Source organism: Patella vulgata, chromosome 6 (assembly GCF_932274485.2).
Source record: "Patella vulgata chromosome 6, xgPatVulg1.2, whole genome shotgun sequence".
NCBI lineage: Eukaryota > Metazoa > Mollusca > Gastropoda > Patellidae > Patella > Patella vulgata.
Window position 1 is genome coordinate 20,312,403 of NC_065884.2, and position 23,866 is coordinate 20,336,268.

At 34.3% G+C, this 23,866-nt stretch overlaps 2 protein-coding genes across 4 annotated transcripts; one reads left to right on the top strand and one right to left on the bottom strand.

Annotated features, from left to right (window-relative positions):
- Positions 1-411: 411 nt before the first annotated feature.
- LOC126824773 (tRNA (uracil-5-)-methyltransferase homolog A) lies at positions 412-16,805 on the bottom strand. Of its 3 annotated transcripts, none has more exons than XM_050554150.1 (20): positions 16,778-16,805; positions 11,814-12,120; positions 11,347-11,435; positions 10,733-10,808; positions 10,198-10,252; positions 9,477-9,549; positions 8,619-8,673; positions 8,110-8,189; positions 7,172-7,220; positions 6,808-6,871; positions 6,342-6,448; positions 5,339-5,485; positions 4,713-4,816; positions 4,014-4,062; positions 3,594-3,654; positions 2,819-2,946; positions 2,474-2,549; positions 1,915-2,031; positions 1,340-1,436; positions 412-805 (listed from the first exon to the last, which is right to left on the bottom strand). In XM_050554150.1, the coding sequence occupies exons 2-20, from the start codon at positions 12,039-12,041 to the stop codon at positions 469-471; spliced, it is 1,992 nt and encodes a 663-aa protein (XP_050410107.1). In that variant the 5' UTR covers positions 12,042-12,120; positions 16,778-16,805; the 3' UTR covers positions 412-468. The 3 variants fall into 3 exon arrangements, with proteins under 3 accessions (XP_050410107.1, XP_050410108.1, XP_050410106.1); XM_050554151.1 differs by lacking the exon at positions 16,778-16,805 and adding an exon at positions 16,665-16,768; XM_050554149.2 differs by lacking the exon at positions 16,778-16,805 and adding an exon at positions 16,622-16,751.
- A 143-nt stretch (positions 16,806-16,948) lies between these two features.
- On the top strand, positions 16,949-23,218 carry LOC126824775 (ran-specific GTPase-activating protein). The gene is made up of 6 exons (XM_050554154.1): positions 16,949-17,083; positions 17,542-17,693; positions 18,169-18,326; positions 19,397-19,525; positions 20,174-20,242; positions 22,618-23,218. Exons 1-6 carry the CDS (start codon positions 17,069-17,071, stop codon positions 22,785-22,787), a joined length of 693 nt encoding a protein of 230 aa, XP_050410111.1. The 5' UTR covers positions 16,949-17,068; the 3' UTR covers positions 22,788-23,218.
- Positions 23,219-23,866: the final 648 nt, after the last annotated feature.

Below are 23,866 nucleotides of genomic sequence, written 5' to 3' on the forward strand. Positions count from 1 at the left end.
ATTTCATTTTATTTCCACCACCCTTAAACCCCACCACCTTCCGACCTAGGTCTTCTAGCCATCGACAAGAAAGATCAATTTCACCCTTTTAAATATCCCTCCATTAACCTCGTTTGACATAGGATAAAATACATCTAATCTCTGTGTAACATGCTAAAATATGAAAAAGAGTGAAACGGCAAAAAGTATATAATCAATTAGTCAGTGACACATTTCTCCCAAATCGGACTGCAAACTAATGAAGAAAGATATTTTCCATATGAGAATTTTTATATTCAATATATCCACATGGGGAATGTAATAAAATAATTTCTTTCACAGGGCATAATCTACAAGTTAAGTGAGAATTTTTACTGATGACATACCAAGGCTTTCACTTCAAAGCTTTGTTTACTTCAGATTAACAAGATATTGACAATTTTTAAATATATTTATTGTGTTTTACGGTTAAATTCATTGAAATTACTGTTAGCTTGTCTGTTGATCGGATTTATTTGTACTGTTTGTTTCTCCATCAGATTGTTTATCGTCATTTGATTGAACTATTTTAACCTTCCCTGTTGAACCTGAGATATCACTAGTATTTGATGGAGCGGTAGCGTTTGAACTGCCCAGAGTACTGGAATTCTTTGTTGCCGTAGAAATCATTTCAATGTCCGAATCACTATCCTTGTGTTCCTCTGCCTCTCTTTCAAATAATACCACAAGTTCACAATGTGGGGTCATTGGAAATAAATCAACAGGAACAGCTTTGATTGGTCGATATGGTAACCCTTTTAATTTCTTTGATGCTGATCTAACTAGGCTGGAATGAAAGGATATAAAATGAAATGAGATTTAATGTCCTTCTTTTTCTGTACCAATTGGGCTAATGAAATGAAATGAAATGTGGTTTTATGGCACGTCAGCTCCAACCGGGCTATATTGCGCCAAACATATCTGGGCTAATGAAGATAGGCATGTGCCATACAGTGTACTATGAGGAAAATGTTCCCCAGACAGCAGCATTCTCCCCTATTCTTCATAGAATTCCAATGTTCAAAGGTTCTTTCTGGTGTACGTCATCTTGTACAAAGGACCTCTGTTTTTTGTCCCATTAGAATGGCTAGACACCGTTCCCTGGACCACTGACAAGAGGCAACCATTTTGAAAAATCCTTTGGGTCTTTCTTGGTCTACAAAGGGGTCAAACCCTGGTTAGTTAGCCACTGTTGACTCCATGGAATGATTTAATGTTATATAAAAATTAAATTCATAGAGGACCTTTTTATGAGGTAATTTGTTGGTTTAAATTAAAACTGATAAACAAAAGAGGACAAGGAATAAAGAAACAAACTTACTCAATAAAATTATCTTTAGCAGCATTAGGATTACATGCCACATAAATCAATCGTTTCAGTCGACGACAATTTCTTAATGATTTTAATACAGTCTTATCTGAAATGGAACAAAATAGCCTGATAATAAAAATACTTGTTCTTATTTCTCTCTATACATTTTCAATACATTGTACTTGGGAACAAGAGATGATATGCATTGAATCTTGGCTAACACAACCATCTTAATTAGGTCCTGATATCAGGGCCTGATCTAAGGTCACCATCAAATTGCTTGCTGCTTGGGGCCATTTAAGGGCAATAGTTACAATAGAGGTGCTATCCGGAGCATTCCAGAATTAAGTCCTGTCTCAGTTCTGTCAATTCTGATAACTAACATGTTGTAATTAGAATTATGACCAAATCAAAAAGCTATGGTGAGTATCATATATTCAGTTGATACAACTTGAATGACACAGTTTCGCAACAGGGTGATAATTCAATTCTGGATGTTCAATCAAGTACTATTTTCAAATAGCAATGGTTTAGAGTTTAAGTACTCAATAGGTCCAATACGGTACAGTTTGTTTAGTACTTACGTAATCCTGCTCTAGGTGGATCAACCACAGCTACCACGTTTGATGTCCATAATGATCTCATCACATTTACTATGGCATCTTCTGCTTTAGAACAATAATATGTTACATTTGTTATACCTGAAAGTAAAATAAATATGACAATAGAAAATCTCTGTTTATTTAAAATAATATATAATTAGGATGAAAGGGAGACATGCATTAGAGAATTTCATATTGTTTTACTTCATAAAAGTGCTAAGACGGAAGCAATCATTTAATATTTCTACCATAATAAAAACTGCATAATATCACAAAACTGCTTCTGCTCTAATGTGGTATTGGGGTGCAAAGATGTTTGATCTTCTTTAAACATTAAGCAACCAACTTGCATTTCACTCTATCCCAGAATCAATCTTGCATTTCTCTCTATCCCAGAAATTAATCTAGGATCAAAGCATTTTATTTATAAAGGGAAATAACTCATTTTGAAGGACTCAAACCACTATGAGGAAGTAAATTTAATGTGGGCTAAAAGATAATATCAACAAAGAAGAGTAAGTCTAATATTTAGTTTATTTACCATTTATTTTTGCATTTTCTTTAGCGTCATCAATAGCCTGTTGACACATTTCTATTCCAATAACCTTTGTTACTTTCTGTAAAACACGGAAATAAAATAGCAATGACATACTGCTATTCCAAAAACCTGATTCCTGTTGCATGTAGCATTAGTAAAACTTATGAGCATACAAATTTAAACAACAAGCAATACAACGCATCTAGCTATGTAAGTTTATCCAAATTTCACAGACAACTCCTCTGGCTATGTAAGTTTATGTACATTTCCTATGACGGATTTTATTTTAGTAACCAATTTTTTTTAGGATAATAATATCAATGAAAAATGAAATTGAATCCTGCTTACCTTAGCTAGAGCTAGTCCTATAGTACCTGTACCACAACATATATCTAAGACTGTCGTCTGTTCACCGGATTGTATATTACACCAGTCACCTATCTGATTATATAATAACTCAGCTGCTGATGTATTCACTGATAAAACAAAACACAAGTATGATGTAAATTACGATAAAATGACAGAATGATAAAAAAAAAATATATTCCTATATAAAATACGCCCACAAGGCAGCTGTCTCGACAGCAGCTTATCTGAAAAGAAAACTTTGATGTTGACCAAAGGATCCTTCAAGAAATCTGACCTCTGTCATGTTCACAAGCTTGATATAAATTTGTTAAAAACTGTAGCCTCCATCATCTTCATAAAGTTTTTGGAAAAGGGGACATAACTCTGGTACAGAATGTCACGGAATGCTGAATATCGATAGGGTTCATCCTCTCAGTGGGCATATATAACTTTGGTACAGAAGGTAATAGAATGTTGAATATTCATAAGGTTCGTCACCTCATGACCACAATGCTTCATACCAAAAATGTTCAACATAATCTACTAAAAGACCAAGAATACTGGTAGTTGAAAAAATGAATGTGTCCATCACTGCTACAGAATCTTATATCATTTATGATCATTTATGAAATAGTAATAGTATGGTGTTAATTAACAGGTTAAGGTCAGGAATTGAATCATTGTGCAAGTACATGTCTGAATTTTCCTTATCTTGAACAAACTTGGCTTATCAGATTACTATACCAAGAGTCAGTAAGATGGTCGATCCACTTACCTTGAAAGAAGGCATCTGGTGATATTTGGAAAGTCATATCCAGCATTCTTTCTTTTATAATCTGAAATGTAAAATTTTTGAACCATAAAACATTAATAACTCTTGACACGATGTTCTTCTGTGCACATTAATTGGTTCATGGAATATACTGTTATCAACCGCATTTGGTTCATGGAATATGCTATTATTAATCACATTCGGTTTATGAAATATTTTTTTGCATGTAGTGTCATACAAATATATACTGACCAATCAAATTGTTTTTAACATACTATGTGTATAACAAAAGTCACCAGAGTATTGCAAATGTTTTGACAGGATAAAATTCTATAAACTTATAACAACTGTTTATTAATGAGAAACTTTTTCAGCATATCTAGTTCAATCACTAAATACGACTGAAACAGTCTTAATGCTTACCTTTTCACCAAAAAGATGTTCATAGTTTTTATCAGACTGTCCCTGGCCACTAAAAGTACAGGTAAATATATGATAAATAATTACACCTTATGTATGCATGTTAACATCTCAATAACTATATGTATATAGTTTTGGACAATAAAGAAGTTGAAGAAGTTAAAGATCCTCTTGGGATTTCTGCACTTGGTTCTACTGTATCAGAGAGTATCTAGTCCTTTGATGGGAACAAAAACCCTAGAGGTTCAACCGTGCACACATTGGCATGATTGCTGATAAAAATGCTCATGACACCTAGAAGTAAGGTAATATCATGCCACATTCACTCACACGTGGGGAGCCATGGTGGCTCAGTGAGTAAGACATTGTCTCAGATTCATCCCCGGTGTTGGCTGAGAAAGTTTCTCTTGGTTTTGCAGAATAGTTTCCTCTTGTCAGTGATGCAGGATAAAGGACCTGGCCAGGACAGTGTCTAGTCATTTGGATGGGATGAAAAAACAATTAGTGTGAACGTAAAAGATATCTTGACAGATGTAATTCGAAATAAGAGTAGGCCGTATTGCAGCTGTCCAGGCAAAATTTCCCTCATAGCACACTGTATAACATATGCCTATCTTTATTAGACTAGTTGATGCAGAACAGAAGGATGTTAAACCCTGTTTCATTTCATTACTCACTTTAAATTTATTGTAGTCTACTCACCTATCAAAAACTACAAAATACATGCTCGTTAACTGATCAAAACTTTTACCAGGTCCATTTGTAAAAAACTCAGTTAATCTAGATTTTTCAGCGTCAATGTCTTCCTGCAAATAAAAAGAAGAATCAAAGCTCAAAATGTTATTAAGAAAACTAACCTCAATGACAATTATTCTAGTTGCCATGGATAATCATGATCAAATTCAATATCTCAATACTATAAAGATTTGTTATCTATTATAAGTGGCTCAGTGAGTAAAGGGGGGGGGGGGGTGGCGCAGTGACTCAGTAAGGCACTGGGTCACTAACAAGGATGTAACTTGTTCAATTCCAGTGTTGACTGAGAAAGTTCCTCAGGAATTTATTGTCAGTGATGCAGGATGTTAGTTAGGATGAGACATAAAACCAAGGTCCTGTGTAGACATTGGCGTGCATGTAGAAGAAACCATGACAGTTGGAATTTGATGAAGAGTAGGCAGATATGCTGATCTCTGGGTAAAATATCCCTCATAGCACACTGCATGGCATATGCATGTCTTCATTATGGCAATTTGGTGCAGAGAAGTAGGATGTTAAACCCTATTTCATTTCATTTATTAATATACATTTTTATGGGCTGTATAAATTACCTGTATTATATCTCTACGTTGGAACTCGGCTATAATCATCATTTCACCTGTCCGGGTTGTTCTAACAGTTAACTGTCTCCAATGACCTTCATGTGTTCCCTGATTATATGATCTATAGACACTCGTTGATAAAAACTCTTCAAATAACTGAGAACAAAAAAAGAAAAACAAATCTGTATTTAATTTTCTTTACATAAAAACAAACAAATTTGACTGGATATAAAATATCACTATATTCTATTATTGTGTCATTTTTTCTCTTTTTCGATGAAAGAAAATGGGATGGCCTTACCTGGCCTGATAGTCTAGTGCATTTACTAGCGTACAACAACAATCGATGGAAATACCTCTCAATTTTCAATTTTACTCTTTCCTTCTTTTTGTTATATAGTCAGGGTTACAGAAATAAATCATTGAGTCAAGTAATGTGTGTTTCAATCCTAGGCTTGTATGTGACAAAGAATAGAGTTGACAGATGAGCTAAGGTTAAGTCTAAATGTTAAGGCCACCTGCAGATTTCGTCAAGGTCATAAGATTTAAGCAGGGCTAGCGCTAACCCTACCTCTAGCCCTTATCCTAACCCACAATCTTGTCAACTATCACGTACCCTAACCCTATTTATATCTCGCTACCTTGACGAAATCTGCAGGTGGCCTTAATATTTAGACCTGACTGCTGAACTACATGAGCTTTCTTTGGTTTTTCTGCCACTGCTAAAGACTCTCTCTCCCTCTTGTTAACTAAAGAACATAGATAGCTATAATAACTGAACAACAGTTTTCACAGATTCTAGCAAAATGCTGACATGACTAGCAGATCCTAGCAGATCGTCAACAATCACTTACCCTAACTCCATTTACATCTCGAACCCTTGACGAAATCTGCAGGTGGCCTTAATATTTAGACATGAGCTTTCTTCGGGTTTTCTGACGCTGCCAAAGACCCTTACGTGCATGTGACTCTCTCTCTCTTGTTAACTAAAGAACATAAATAGCTATAATACCTGAACAACAGTTTTCACAGATTCTGGCAAAATGCTGACATGACTAGCAGATCCTACTGTACTAAACCCATCTTTATATAAACCATATCTAAAACCAACACAATTATCTGTAAAATAAAACATCTTTATATACAACCAACACAATTATCTGTAAACTATAACATCTTTATATTAAATACATCAAAATTATCCATAAAATTTTACATATTTGCATATCTTTGTCTGTGTCAAAGGGAGATAACATATTTAAAAGTTTGGGAAATTCAGACTAATCCAGCAATGGCTAGATGCTGTAAAACTCAAAATCGTTGCTTCAGGAACATGGATAAACACATATTAGACTGATGATTCAAATTTAACCATACGAATTGATTGAGTCCTTGACTAACTGGTGTTGGTACTACATGGACTGTGGAACCTGTGTGACACGAGCATCTTTTATAAAGGAAAAGAAATATGAACTTACCTTTTCCATCAATATTTTTTCCTATTGAAAATTCATTTTTATTTCTGTAACCCTCTAACGCTGGCTATAAAATAGAAAAGAGTAAAATGAAATATTGGGAGGTTTTGTCACAGAGTGGTGCTTAATATATTCCTATCAAAAGTAAAGTTGTTTGCTTCATCTATAAAAGTGGCAGAAAATTCTGAACTTGATAAGTTGATAAGGTATATCACTAGTACCCACTGAGCCTAACAATTGCTTGATACACAGGTACTAATCAGACAAAAAAAAATGTCTTATTCCCATGACATAATTACAGATATCTGTGATATTAAAAGAATTTCACTTGATTATAAACATTATATGTAAACAAAGCTATACTCACAGACTGAATTATGGGTAATAATTCACAGCATTTACCATCATACTTCTTCCTAAAATAAACATTGAACCATGTGCATGGTTAAAGTTAAAACAAGGCCCGGATAGAATTCTCATCATATGAATAGTATTGAATACTGGTTAAAACTAAACCAATAATAGAAAACACATAATGTGAATACTAGCTACTAGGTCTGTAATAGAATACTCAAAATGTGAGTACTAGCTACATAATAGAATACTCATAATGTGAATACTAGCTACTAGGTCTGTAATAGAATACTCAAAATGTGAGTACTAGCTACATAATAGAATACTCATAATGTGAATACTAGGTCAAGACCATGTTCCTGAAGCAACGACTGCGAGTTTTACAATATATAGAAGTTGCTTGTTTACTTCACAATTCCCGAACTTATAGCTATGTTACCTACAGACACGTGAGCAGTAGCATCCAATCAGAGGTTGTGACATCGCGACCTCCACGGAAACATTGACATTGAATGAACTTTGAACTTTGCAACTCGATTATCACAGGTAGACATTTTAGCTTGAAAGCGCAAGACTTGGTATTCGCGACGATTGAGGAACCTGATAGGCTCACAATCTGGGCTTGTACCCAATCGAATTTAGTGCCGAAATATGCAGGGTATTGCGTGAAGGCCTTGATAAGATGTACGTAGTTAAAGCAAGATCAAGCCTTCTATTGAAGATGGGTCAAGACAGGGTTCACATTATGTGGTATGCTGTGTGATTGTGATCTTATATCTGAGGATGCCTAGATTATTCTGTGCTACACCATGTGTTGTCAAATATGATTCCTACTGACTTGGTCTGAGGTCTTAGGAATTCTTTGGCTCACTCAGCGAGGGTTTTTGGATTATATGCTTTAGGTAGAATGTTTGATTTCTGACAACACTTGAATATAATCAAAGATCTGACCTGGCTTCTGTGAAGATATCTCTAACATCTCGTCTCATAGCAACAGCTAATAAAACATCTGTTATACTGTCTGTTTTTCTCTATTGAAGAAATCACAAAAATTTATAAATGAATAAAACTTGGTTCATGTTGTATTTAATGATATTCTGTATTTGATGTACTGATGTACTGGTGGTCCTGTGAAGACCATGAGGCACGTACAATTAAAGATTAAAGCACATTTTTTTAATTCTTCATTAAAATGTCCACCACCATGGTTATGAATGATCTAAAAGCATTATAGTCCATAGAGCAAGTCAGTCCCAAGCTTTAAAATTAAAATTTTGATAGAAAATTTCAGACTTTCTAATGACCAAATGAGTAATCCCTGCATTTGAAAAAGTCTATCTAGAACTCTGATCTCTTTATAAGAAACTGATGATGGACGACATATGCCAGACAGAGATGATAACAATATGCATCCACATTAAATTAGACGAATAGAATTCTATGTTTGGGCTTAGGCATACCTTTAGCTGTTCTTCATATGGTACATCCCAGAATGGTGTAACACTCTTCTTAATCCTGAAATATCAATCTATATTTAATACATTTCTGTTATCCAGTCCCCTGGATTAAATTTAAATCCGTGCTGAAGGCAATCTGCAATCGAAATTCAACTGTATATGTGACTGGCAGACCAATAGCTTTGTAATTACTGTAGTCATAGTGACAAGTCACAGCACTGGTCAATTATGAATGTAATATATAAATATTTGAATTTGTTTGTCAAGTCACAGAAATTACAAGCTTTGACATAAAGGTATATTTACAATATTTATTAGTGAAATGTGGTTTAAGTAGAATCTTTATGTAATCAACAGTTCTAGTGATTGATCGAGATAATATTATACTTAAATGGCACCAGCCTTGTCACCAATAATTCTCATGGTTACTCGATTGACACCTTTCGAAGGATTGAGAGATTCAATTCCAGAACTTTCAATTGATTACCTCCTAAGACTTGCATAAGATTACTTGATATTTTAATGCATCCACTCTACACAAACTAGTTCATTTCAGGACTAACTTGGTTCAATTTTATTTCAATAATTCGCTTGCTCGCAGGGGTCTTTAGCAGTGGGAGGGAACCGGAGGACCTGGAGAAAACCCCAGAGGTTGAACAGGCGACCCTACTCCTTGCCACATACAGCCGGGGAATCGCAACCATGCCAGATGACTTAATGACAGACCTAATGATAGAGCACGCACCCGCTAACCATGCGGCCATCCCGCCCCCTGCACCCCCGGACCGTCGTCCATTAAAAATTATGACGAAAGTTTTGAATATCATGTGATCTTTAACCGATATTAAATATAATAAATACCTAATATGTGGGGGTGTATCATCTATTACACTGTCTACTTTTGATTTCTTCTCTGATGGGCCTTTGGCATCAGCTGTTCAAATAATTAATAGTACATATTCAAAATAATTCTAACATATAATATTAGAGAAGGAAATGTAAGCTTAATCTAAAACCATATTGAATCAATATCTACTGAATAAGTAAGTTCTTACGATACTGAATATCAGTGACACATAAGTGGTTCACTTTCCTACATTAATTAATATAATTATCAAACATATGTTTGTATAGAAAATCATCAAATATACTTCCTAATAATCAGTAGAAGGTGGGCAAATAAACTTGTTTGATGGAAGACATAATGGATGAATGAAAAATCTAATCTTAAGACTGACAAGCAGGATTTCCATTTCAAAATATTGTCCATCAGTTAATTTTTTTAAATGTACATAATGTTTTTACATTTTAAGTTCACTTTATAACTTTATAAAGTTATCAAAACACATAACATAACTTATATAACAGAAAACATTTATAATCATCTTCTGTCTGAACTACATTTACATTTGGGATGTAGCTACAGGGCTAATGTTAGGCTCCACTGACTACTGCCGTCCGCAGATGGTTAATATATTATACAAAAGTGCTTCTCTACAATCATGTTGTTAGCCATGTTGAAAACTGGGAAATCTCTTTTTAGAGAAATCAATGTCATAGTAAGATATAACAGTGTACTTACCTTCTTCTTCTTTTTTCCTTTTTTTCAGTAAAGGGTCAGCAGCAGGTTTAGCAATCTAAAACAAGCAGTTGCCATGCAAGATACGCCCACATTTTGCAAGAGATGGACAGAGAACAAGCTAAAAAGCGATTTTCATACTATAAGGGGCCATAATTCAGGATGTTATGGTCCGACATGTGTCTATATCAACAGGAATCAAGATGTTTGGGTTATAAACATACATTTTAAGTTTCATTAAAACCGGATAAAAAATTGTGATCTCTAGAATGTCCACAACCTAAAGCTGAATGGACATCCGGACGGACAGGGGCAACAGCAATATAGGTCCATATGAAAATGTGGGCATATAAAAATGTCCTGTGAAAGAGAATTTTGACGTTTTTTTCACATGTGGGTGAATATATAGGAAACGAATTATATTTGAATATTCTAATTAATTTACAATGAAAGATACATGCATCTAAATATAGTTTGGGAGGCAACTCTCAAATATATTAGACATTTTAAAAGACATAATAATATAAATTTAGCCAACCTTTGCAGAGAGTTTATTTCCTTTCCATATATGACCATTAATCTTTTGTATAGCTTCTTCTCTATCTTCTTCACATCTTAAATATCAAAACATAGGCTACATGACCTAAATTAACTCAATGTGTGTGAAATAGCTTTATTTACCGTCCCCTTCCACTCAGTAACATATATCTATTATAGCTTGGGAAACCATGTCATACATTAACTTCTGTATGAAACCAAGCCATACATCAACTTCTGTGTCAAACCATGCAACACATCAACTTCTGTGCACCACCACGCCATACATCAACTTCAGGTTTATGCTTAGGCTACACATCACTGTATGTCCAGATATTGACTAGTAAGTACTTGCTTTAGTAAAGTTGAAAAAGTGTTGGTTTATATCCATGTGTTCACTACATTTGGCGTTTCTGTATGAAGTCATCCATGCCGTAAGAAGTCATTCATGGTAAATTATCATGCAAGAATGCTGATAAGATTCCATTAGGTTCAATTAACATCAATAACAAATGCTAAAAAATATATTTGAATAGCTTGAAAAACTATTCGAATATGTGTGTGAGAGCCCAACAAAAAAAAACAACTAAAATTAAAGGCCTACCGGGTACTTACTTGAATGTGACAAAAGCATAATTAGTATTAGGAGCTTTTATCTTGTGTGATTTCAGGCCTAATGTTACATTCAAACGTTTCTTTAATTGCTGAAAATTCATAAAAAGATAGGTTTCAATAAAGTACCATTTATATATATCAATCTGAAAAGTTAACAAATTTTCTGAATAATTACCGGTACTGTGTTTATATTTTCTTATAATTTAAAACATGTGACACTTATTACTGTTTTGATACATGTATTTAAAGTCTCTGTACGTCATTTGATCAAAAATATATTGGCTGATACATGTACCATGTAAAGCCTCTGTACGTCATTTGATCAAAAATATATTGGCTATGGACGTATGTCAATTTCCCGAATGTTATATTGAAGGGTTGCAATGGGATTTAGTGGAGGACCCAAAAAATATCTCCGGAACTATATTCCAAATGGGACTATCGCTTTAATAGACAGTAGTACTCACTGTAAAGCCAAACTTCCTTGGCAAATTAAAAATTTCTATCTTAAATTTTTCGGAAGTGAATTCATCTGTTTTCAAGTAAAAAAATGGATCAATTTCTTCAGATGATTTCCCATCTGCAACTGTTGAATCTTTGACGGATGGTTTATCATTATCTGATGCTACAGGAGGAATTTCTGTTTCTTCTCTTGATTCTGCTATAGGGGTATCAGTGTCTTTTTTTTCTTCCATTCCTACTGAGGGAATTATCCGTTTTTCCAATACTTCTTTATTCCTTTATATTTCTTAGTCGTTTTATCTTCTATCTCATCTAAAAATGAAATGGATTTTTAACAGGACTAATGAAGAATGGCAAACGCCATGCAGTGTGCTATAAGGGTTATTATGATAAATTGAAGGCAAGATAATTTTGACTTGTAATTCATAAAATTATAATTCAAGAACAAACGAGTGTTAAATGAAATGAAATGGGGTTTAGCGTCCTACTGTTCTGCTCCGACTGGGCTAATGAAGACGGGCATACGCCATACGGTGTGCTATGAAGGAAATTTTGCCTAGACAGCGGCACTACGGCCTACTCTTGTATTGAATTCCAACTGTCAAGGGACCTTTTACGTTTTTCGTCCCATCCGAACAACTAGACAGCTGTCCTTGTCAGTCCTCCGACCTGCATCACTGACAAGGGGGAACCACGTCGGAAAATTGGATGAACTTTCTCGGCCAATGCAGGGATCGAACACCCGACCTCCAGGCTAGCGAGCCAGTGCCTTACCCACCAAGCCACCGCAAACGAGTGTTAAACTTCAGTTTGCACATTGCATAAACATTATCTGCAAATGCCAGTTTAGGTCAATAGGGCATATACAAATGTATCGCCTAATAATTGGTTTATCAGTCACGGAAATTCTGAATTGATGGAATTCCAATCAGGTGGCACAGAACTGAAACCTGGCTGTAGCGTCACACCGGTCGCATGATTTAGCAAAATGATGTACCCAAATGAACCAAATCCACCATTATTCAACTCCTATCACAACAATTTATATCTATTTTGATAATCTACTGTTCTTTCATACTGTCTTTTTCAATTTAAATCACAGCGTTTTTGTGACAAAATGTGAGCTTAAAAATGGAAGTTTTGGTACATACACCATAAAAGAATGAATTGTTGAATTGTTCGATTTTGACACAATTAGGTAAAGGAATGGTCGTATATTAAAAAACAAAATAAATGATTGTAATATACGTTGATATAATGATAGATCTGGGTAAATTTGTGCTTTACTACTTCCAAGCATACTTGAAAATCACATTTTGAGGGGCACTTTGACACAAAAACTTGAAGATTGCTGTCTAATCAAGTCATAAAGGTGCAGTCCATAGAATTACCCAAAACAACCTGAAACACATTTTTCTTTATACACGTAAAGATGATTAATATTCCCTAAACTTTACTCTTTTTTAACTGTTCTGAAAAAAAAAAGAATTAAAAGGGAAATTAAAGCAAGAAAGACAACTCTTATTGTTATGGTAGTAGGTTCAGGTCATTTTATCCGCAAACCATTTCATACAAGGTTGTTTCGTATAATGTAATGACAACATTTCTTTTAAAAATAAAAAAAATTACATTTACATTTCATCAGAAACATATAACAAAAAATAAGTCTCGAACCTACTACGATAACCCAGTCCTTCATGTTTACGAAATGGTGCAGGAGCCATACAAAAACTCCTGCCAATTCAAAAATTGAGAAAATGCCCCAGTAAAAAAAACCCAGCGGCTGCCAGGCAGGATACGCCCACATTTTCGAGAGATGGATAGAGAACAAGCTAACAAGAAAGTGATTTTTCCTACAATCAAGGGCCATAATTCAGGAAATTACAATTCGATATGCGCATATATCGAAAGGAACTGAGATCTTTGTGTTATAAACTTACATTTCAAGTTTCAACAAAATCGGATAAAAATTGTGACCTCTATAGGGTCCACAACCTTGATATACCATATTTTTACGCTATTTGAGAACGAACGGCGGCCATTTTGTCTGTCAATTTTGGGGCGATTTTCACAAAATTCAAACTCAACTGTCCTTAGGGTGGAACGGTAATATAATAATACGGTTTTTTAAATTGGATAAAAATTATGACCTCTAATGGGTCCACAAGCTAAAAACATGATTTTTCGTACAATCAGGGGCCATAATTCAGGAAGTTACGGTCCGATATGGGCAAATATTGACGGAACTGAGATCTTTGGGTTATAAACTTATATTTCAAGTTTCAACAAAATCGGATAAAAATTGTGACCTCTATAGGGCCCACAACCTTGATATACCATATTTTTAAGCTATTTGAGAATGAACGGCGGCCATTTTGTCTGTCAATTTTGGGCCAATTTTCATGAAATTCAAACTCAGTCGTCCTTAGGGTGTAACGGTGATATAATAATACGTTTTTTTAAATTGGATAAAAATTATGACCTCTATAGGGTCCACAAGCTAAAAACGCGATTTTTCGTACAATCAGGGGCCATAATTCAGGAAATTACGGTTCGATATGCGCGAATATCGAAAGGAACCGAGATCTTTGGGTTATAGACTTACATTTCAAGTTTCAACAAAATCGGATAAAAATTGTGACCTCTATAGGGTCCACAACCTTGATATACCATTTTCTTACGCTATTTGAGAACGAACGGCGGCCATTTTGTCTGTCAATTTTGGGCCGGTTTTCACGAAATTCAAATTCAGTCGTCCCTAGGGTGTAACGGTGATATAATAATAATACGTTTTTTTAAATCGGGTAAAAATTATGACTTCTATAGGGTCGACAATCTAAAAACGTGATTTTTCGTACAATCAGGGGTCACAAGTCAGGAAGTTACGGTCTGATATGCACGAATATCGAAAGGAACCGATATCTTTGGGTTATAAACTTACATTTCAAGTTTCAACAAAATCGGATAAAAATTGTGACCCCTATAGGGTCCACAACCTTGATATACCATATTCTTACGCTATTTGGGAACGAATGGCGGCCATTTTGTCTGTCAATTTTAGGCCAATTTTCACGAAATTCGAACTCAGTCATCCTTAAGGTGTAACGGTGATATAATAGAACGTTTTTTTAAATCGGATAAAAATTATGACTTCTATAGGGTCCACAAGCTAAAAACGTGATTTTTCGTACAATCAGGGGCCATAATTCAGGAAGTTACGGTCCGATATGCACGAATATCGACAGGAAATGAGATCTTTGGGTTATAAACTAACATTTCAAGTTTCAACAAAATTGGATAAAAATTGTGACCCCTATAGGGTCCACAACCTTGATATACCATATTCTTACGCTATTTGGGAACGAACGGCGGCCATTTTGTCTGTCAATTTTGGGCCGTAGGGTGTAACGGTGATATAATAGAACGTTTTTTTAAATCGGATAAAAATTATGACTTCTATAGGGTCCACAAGCTAAAAACGTGATTTTTCGTACAATCAGGGGCCATAATTCAGGAAGTTACTGTCCGATATGCGCAAATATCGAAAGGAGCTGAGATCTTTGGATTATAAACTTACATTTCAAGTTTCAACAAAATCGGATAAAAATTGTGACCTCTATAGGGTCCACAAGCTAAAAACGTGATTTTTCGTACAAACAGGGGCCATAATCCATGAAGTTTCGATCCAATACATGCCAATATCGAAAGCAGCCGACATTTTTTAGGGATAAACCTATATTTCAAGTTTCGTCGAAATCGGATAAGAATTGTGACCTGTAGAGAGTCCACAAACAATTGTGGACGGACGGACGGACGTCCGGACAGGGGCGACGGCATAATACGTCCACATGAAAATGTGGGCGTATAAAAACACTTCTTAATTATATTGCAAGAGTAATTCTACATTATGTTTTTTTTAAATCAAGGAGAGCCAAATTGTATTTATACTTTAGTTTTGTCTCATATTCTCTTTATTATGTCACTTATATGTTCCACGAATTTTCGTCAGTTTGATCAATTTGTTAGCGTACTTAGCTCACAATTTGCACCAAGTCTAAAGACCAAACCAATTTTATAAACCCATTTTTTTGTCTCCCTCTGTGGCTATTTGCCCTCCAGTAATTCCAATTTAAAAATGTCACATAATTGACAGTTTTGACCATCTCCAGACATATTATTGATAGCGATAATCAACACATTGCCAATGTGACAAGCGGCACATGAAAACATTTTAAACAACGTAATGTTATTATTAGACATATGTCATTCTGTCATTCCCGCGGATATTCTCCATCATCATCCAGCGACATATTATTAGGCTGTCAAGTAACATCACATTCTATTGGATGGTTTTAGACTGCTATACAGTTAAAACGAGCCTTACATTAGCATTTAATATGTTTGGTGAATAATTATGGCAGCCCTAGTTTTACCATGGAAATGCTCATCGCTCGAAGGAGGAGGTCACTATGCTCAAACATATGCAGTTTTAAAAATAAACAAAAACTGAAAGTACGGTAGTTTATGAATTTCAATAATTAGGTGAGCGATTGAGCTTAATTAGCGGGCGTATTTAATGACTCCCCTGAAGATAAGTCGAGGTGCGTCGGGAGGCGCAAAATAATAGTTCTCTTTCTTGCTTAATTGGACTTCTTATTTTTTTCAGAACTATTAAAAAAATTGGAAAATTTAGGGAATATTAATCATCTATACATATAAAAAGAAAGAAGAAACAACAAAAATGTGTTGTTTTATTCAAAATACAGGGTGTTTTGAATAATTAATGGTGTTTTGGGTAAATCTATGGACCTACTCATGTACTAATATGGCATAATAATGTCAATGATCAGTTTTACAATTGATGAGTTGAGACAGTATCATATTCAGTTGGCGTATGCCCATTTGACATATATTTTCGTGCTTATTGAATTATTCAATTCAACTCATTCATCCGATAATAAACATGTACCGTTATGGGCGCTGACATCTTGAATACGAAACTCTGATTTTTATCACAAGATTTGATTTATACTAAAAAATTTAATTTATTTACCGAAGAATAACAAAAAAAATACCGAATTAAGAAAAGAAGACCACAATTTTTGTTGACTAACGATTTCATTAGAAAATGTAACACTATAATCTCGTCGATCAGTTAATTACGAAACTAACCATACCTTCTTATTCAGCGGGAAGTTGATATGGTTGTTCAGTGAAAATTTAAGCAAGAAATTTAAATCCATCCCCATCTATTATTACAATGGCAGATGCAGAGGTAATAATTTATCATTGTTTGAATTTAAAATAAAATGATACAATTCCAGCAATATTTTAATATATTTTCACGTTGATTATGATTAAATTACGTTTTAATTATGGGCATACAAGTACGTAATGTAAATTTAGTATAGTTTGCTGTTCCAAAGTATTATCTCTTGTTAAATCAGGACATGTGATTAAAGAAACATATAAATGTGGTATTATTAAGTCACATCCTTTTGGTGTTTAATAAATATTATAGCCTGTATATCATCCGAGGTAAAGATGTTCTACCGTTATAGGTATTAAGGTAATCAAGTACATGTACTTGGTAGGGTATGCTGTTAAACTTTGTGTTATTTGTAGAGCTGCTACTATGGCTTGTAATATGTCGTACCATGTCATTATATAGCCTAATATAGGTGTAAAAATGCATGTGGATAGACTATTACTATTTAGCATTTTATATTTCAGGCACAAACAAGTACTAGTAGTCTAGAAAAAGTTGAACATACCAGTGAAACACAAGATGAAGAAACGTGTACAGCACATTTTGAACCAGTAGTAAAATTACCTGCAGTTGAAACTTCCACGTTAGAAGAAAATGAAGAAGAATTGTTTAAAATGTTAGGATATATTCTATTGTCTTATATTTGTAACCTATGTAGCGCTTTAAAACAATTTGTATCTTAAAAATAATCAGTCTCCATGAGATGGACTGTTAATTGAAATATTGTGCTTGCACATGAAATTCAGATCAGAGAATCTTAATCGAAATTTTTTTATATATATGCACACTTAACAACAATTGTAAAAGCATTGGAACCATGCAGATATTTTATTAGGATAACTTTGGACTAATTATGCAAGATTGGAATTTCTAAATTTTTAATGCCTATACATACCCATTCATAATGATCGACAACCAGATGTACCCTGTTGTTTATTTCTGGCAGTGCGTGTGCAGTTTGTGTCTTGTCTGCAAGTTTGTCTTATCAGTTCTGTTTGCGTATATTGCATTCCTAATTCATTTACAAGCTATGTAATTTGAAGCAATTGTTATTAGGAAGATTTCTTGATTATATTTGTTCTGTATTTCAGGAGATCTAAATTATTTCGATTTGATAACACATTGGAACCACCCGAGTGGAAGGAAAGAGGAACCGGTGATGTTAAATTACTAAAACATAAAAAATCTGGTCTGATACGATTATTGATGAGACGGGATAAAACATTGAAAATATGTGCCAATCATTATGGTAATATATCATAATTAAAATCTAAACTATATATTTATAATAATGCAGGTGTATTTATATTACAGTTGATCACTGCAACAAAAACATTTCAAATTACTAATTGATTTATATTATTTTCAAGCAGAAATTTTCATTAGATTAATTTCTTTTATAAAGATTCTTTATGATGAGATATTCGACGGGCGGACTGATTTATTGATGACTGTCGATAAACTGAAAGAATCTGTAGATCAGATGCTGTGAAGTTGATAAAAAAAAGCACTTTTTTAATTTATGCCACTGCTCGAAATTGTGTCCTGCATCCCAGATTTGATTTTAGTTTGTTAATTTTCTAGCAAATTTTACTATTTTGTGCTTTAAAAGTGGGAACATAAGGGGACATAACTGTAACTTGTCTTATTCGCCATGAATTGTTGACTTATTTGAACTAGTGACTTGAATGGGACTTGGGCTTTGTGAAGACTTTGTGAATCGGTACTAAAATCGGTGACTTATAGTGCTGAGTATTTCCACTGCAGTCACGATACGATACATATTGCATATCATATGCTACAATATGATTTTTAACACGATTCATAACCAGATCAATACTTAATACCTAAAAAAAAAAACAACAGGATAAATGAATAATTTTTGTTTTTAATCCAGCTGATTAGTAAAACTTTTATTCATGATATTCATGTGGCTCAAAATAATGACCAGAACAATTTAAGAGTGCTTATGTACCTATGGATAATGTGTGATGTGGATATTAAGAGTGGCAGGTTACAATACTGAAGCGAGAAAAGAACATCAAAAAAGAATCCTGATACGTCAATGCAGCGTCACACGATTCAATATGAGAATCGTGATAAGGTGAATCGTGATTCAACGATATATCCTGCCAGCACAGACAGGGGGTGCGTCCACTAGGGACTCGACTCAAGGTCACTCGACTTGTTCCCACCTCTGGCGAGAACATTCAACTTGGGCATACATGCCCTCTAGTCATTCTTCATGTTTTTCATAACTTGACTCGTGTGGATGACAATTGTTGGAATAAGAATCTTCGCATGATTTTTATTTTTCAGTTTCCCCGTTAATGGAGTTAAAACCTAATTGCGGTAGTGAAAGAGCTTGGGTTTGGTCAACAACCGCAGATTTTGCAGATGAAGAACCGAAAGCAGAATTACTAGCAATTAGATTTGCTAATGCTGAAAGTACGTTAAATATAATAAATTCTTTGATTTGTGTAGAGATCTTGAAACTGATCCCCAAAAAATCAATATTTGTGTACTGCGCAGGATTTTAGCTGAAGATTTTGAGCAGTTAGATATATGAACTACACGGTTGAAGCTGAAAAAAATGTTATAGCCATTCAAATTTCAACCAATTAAGTAAATACAGAATGCTAATTAATGCTTTTACCAGTAAAATTCTTAATGGATGGTCTGTGCAGACCAAATTATAGCATGCATAAGAACGCCTGCTCCAAATCACAGATTCAGGCCTCGAAATGTTAAAAACAAAAAAAAGCTACCTGTTACAGCTTTAGTCCTAATTTTTATCCGATTTTGATGAAATTGAAATATGTTTATCTCCCAAAAGATCTTGGTTCCTTTCGATATTGGCGTGTATGGACTGTAACTTCATGGATTATGATCCCTGATTTTACGAAAAATCAGATTTTTAGCTTGTGGACACTCTGGAGGTCACAATTTTTAAATGATTTTACCTATGTGTAAAAATTGCCTCTCGGCGTTAAGTAGACCAGCAAACATTTCGAGCTCTGCACATGATAGAATATCATTATGTACTTTTCAAATACCTTGAACCCCTTATCTCAAGTTCAATGTTTTGTATTTCAGATGCTCAAAAATTTAAAGAAAAGTTTGAAGAATGTCAAGAAATAATGAAAGAAAAATTACACAATTCAGGTATGGTTTTAATTTATGGCAGGAGGACTTCCCTAAAATTCATTGCACACCACAACATAAGCTCTTTCATGTAGGATAATTACAAATATTAAAACTACACAATAGACTTGAAAGATATTGAATAGAAAGTAAAAGAAAGAATATTGAATTCAATTTCAAACGCATATTTAAAATTTTTAAACCCATTGATTTGAAGTACTGTATAAACAATATTTTTTTTATATCCATTGATTTAAAGTATTGGATAAACAATTTTTTACACCCATTGATTTAAAGTGAAGTATTGGTTAAACAATTCTTTTTGATGAGATATTCGACGGGCGGACTGATTTATTGATGACTGTCGATAAACTGAAAGAATTTGGAGTATTTGATTCTTGTACATTATGGAAACAATGATTCAAATAACAAAATAAAGACATTACATTGTGTTGATCCATTTATAATTTAAAACTACATATGCAATAAAATTAGGTATTTTAATGTATAAAACTGAAATTGACCGGCTGGCAATTATTTTTTATACGCCCACATTTTCATGTGGACGTATATTGTCGTCGCCCCTGTCTGGACGTCCGTCCACAATTTGTTTGTGGACTCTCTACAGGTCACAATTCTTGTCCGATTTTGACGAAACTTGAAATATAGGTTTATCCCAAAAAGATCTTGGCTGCTTTCGATATTTGCATGTATCGGATCGAAACTTCATGGATTATGGCCCCTGTTTGTACGAAAAATCACGCTTTTTGCTTGTGGACCCTATAGAGGTCACAATTTTTATCCGATTTTGTTGAAACTTGACATGTGAGTTTATAACCCAAAGATCTCAGTTCCTTTTGATATTCGTGCATATCGGACCGTAACTTCCTGAATTATGGCCCCTGATTGTACGAAAAATCGCGTTTTTAGCTTGTGGACCCTATAGAGGTCATAATTTTTATCCGATTTAAAAAAACGTTTCATTATATCACCGTTACACCCTAAGGAAGGTTGAGTTCGAATTTCGTGAAAATCGGACCAAAATTGCCGGACAAAATGGCCGCCGTTTGTACCCGAATAGTGTAAAAATATGGTAAATCAAGGTTGTGGACCCTGTATGGGTCACAATTTTAATTCGATTTTGATGAAACTTGAAATGCATGTTTATTACCTAAAGATCTCAGTTCCTTATGATATTGTCGCATATCGGACTGTAACTTCCTGAATTATGGCCCCTGATTATATGAAAAATCGCGTTTTTAGCTTGTGGACCTTATATAGGTCATAATTTTTATCCGATTTAAAAAAAACGTATATTATATCACCGTTACATCCTAAGGAAGGTTGAGTTCGAATTTGGGGAAAATCGGACCAAAATTGCCGGACAAAATGGCCGCCGTTTGTACGCGAATAGTGTAAAAATAGGGTAAATCAAGGTTGTGGACCCTGTATGGGTCACAATTTTAATTCGATTTTGATGAAACTTGAAAAGCATGTTTATAACCTAAAGATCTTGGTTACTTTCGATATTGTCGCATATCGGATCTTTACTTCCTGAATTATGGCCCCTGATTGTACGCAAAATCGCCTTTTTTAGCTTGTGGTCCCTCTGGAGGTCACAATTATTATCCGATTTAAAAAAACGTTTCATTATATCACTGTTACACCGTAATGAAGGTTGAGTTCGAATTTCGTGAAAATCGGACCAAAATTGCTGGACAAAATGGCCGCCGCCCGTACGCGAATAGTGTAAAAATATGGTATATGTCAAGGTTGTGGACCCTGTAGAGGTCGCAATTTTAATTCAATTTTGATGAAACTTGAAAAGCATGTTTATAACCCAAAGATCTTGGTTCCTTTCGATATTTGCGCATATCGAATTGTAACTTCATGAATTATGGCCCTTGATTGTAGGAAAAATCACTTTCTTTTTAGCTTGTTCTCTATCCATCTCTCAAAAATGTGGGCGTATCCTGCCTGGCAGCCACTGGTTAACTTTGATCTCATTGGGAGACTGAATGATCTGTTGATTTGCAGACTTAATGTTCTGTTGATTCTATAAACCCGAAACTATATTTTACTTTAATTTAAATATTTATCAGCAATTTACAACATACATTGTCTGTATCAATAATGTTACATATCAATAATGTTACATATTTGATAAGAGAGCACACAACTGTGCTTAATAAATATCGTGTCTGTAGATTACAGATATTAGATAATGAACATGTTTATTCAGATAATAGATCATTGAAGAAGGTCAGTGCTACTGGCAGAAAATGTTAATGTAAATGCTTTATACTATATTAGAGTTTAAGAATCTTTTAGACAAGTTAATAAATTGTTAAACACTGCTAAATATATTATTATTTCATATCATTTTATCTTTTCAGAAGCAGCAGGAGATACTGAAGTGAATGGGGAAACAGAATCTAAGTCAGAAGAAAAAACAGATAAGGACTCTGAAAATATAGCCGAAAAATTAGGTGACATGACTGTGAAGGACAATAAAACAGAAAATGGTGATGATACATTAAAAACATCAGAAAATAATGAGGCTTGAAATTACTTAACTGTGATAAATTAGTATCTGTGAAAATTATTCAGGGGTTGGATTGAAAATTTCATGAGCTCTTGATGTTGCTAATGAATTATGAGCTACTTCGGACTACGCAAGCAAACATGTGCAGATGATAAATAAGTCAGTAATTGATTTATGTAATTCTCCATGTTGGTCAAAGACATACAGGGACGACCTATAGCGCTGTGTTGTTCTGTTAAAGTGTTCAAAATAACTGTTACCAGTATTTCCTGTTAATGTACTTTGAAACAATGGGGGAAACAAACCTAGTGGCATATTCTTTCTGTTATAAAATAACTATAGTATACTGGATTAAGATCAGCCATTACAGGGTATTTATAATCACCCAGTTATGTGATTTTATACCTGTTCTCTTATTGTACATGTATCAAATAAAAATGAGTTTTATAGTTTGACTTTATTTGTTACTTGGGTAGATGGTTAGCCAAGTGGTGAAATGTCATCATCCCATTGAGTAGTGTGGTCTAGATCCCCTAGCCTTCTAGGTGACAGGGGATAGGCTTACCTGTTTATCAATTTGAAAAATCTTGTGGACGCTAGAGACTAACTTAAAATTTTCATAAGAAAAGTACTTTATAGATTTTCTTTGATTTCCATTAATTTTTGTCAGGGGTATATGGCCCTTGATAACTTTTCAAAATCTTGATTTGAACATTATACTGCGTTAATGTTGGGACGAATAATGCTATTGTTTTTTAATACGCCCACATTGAAATGTGGTCGTATATTGTTGTCGCCCCTGTCCATCCGGTGTCCACAATTGCTTGTGGACGCTCTATAGGCTAAAGTTAATATCTAATTGACTTTAAATTTATACACAGTGTTTAAGGTTATGAGACGAAGAAGCCTATTGATTTTCAGCGATTTCCAATAATTACTGCCAGAGTTATGCCCCTTGATCACTTTGAAAAATCTTGTGGATGCTCTAGAGGCTAAAGTTAATATCCAATTGAGTTTAAATTGATACACAGTGTTTAAGGTCATGAGACGAAGAATCCTATTGATTTTCAGCGATTTCCGATAATTTTTGCCAGAGTTAT

Coding starts and splice junctions, on each gene's coding strand:
- LOC126824775 (XM_050554154.1), top strand. Junction 19,526..20,173: donor TAGATTTGCTAATGCTGAAA/GTACGTTAAATA, acceptor TTTGTATTTCAG/ATGCTCAAAAATTTAAAGAA. Junction 20,243..22,617: donor AGAAAAATTACACAATTCAG/GTATGGTTTTAA, acceptor TTATCTTTTCAG/AAGCAGCAGGAGATACTGAA.
- LOC126824773 (XM_050554150.1), bottom strand. CDS start 12,041: ATGGAAGAAAAAAAAGACACTGATACCCCTATAGCAGAATCAAGAGAA. Junction 8,674..9,476: donor GATACACCCCCACATATTAG/GTATTTATTATA, acceptor TTGATATTTCAG/GATTAAGAAGAGTGTTACAC. Junction 4,817..5,338: donor AACGTAGAGATATAATACAG/GTAATTTATACA, acceptor TTTTATTTGCAG/GAAGACATTGACGCTGAAAA.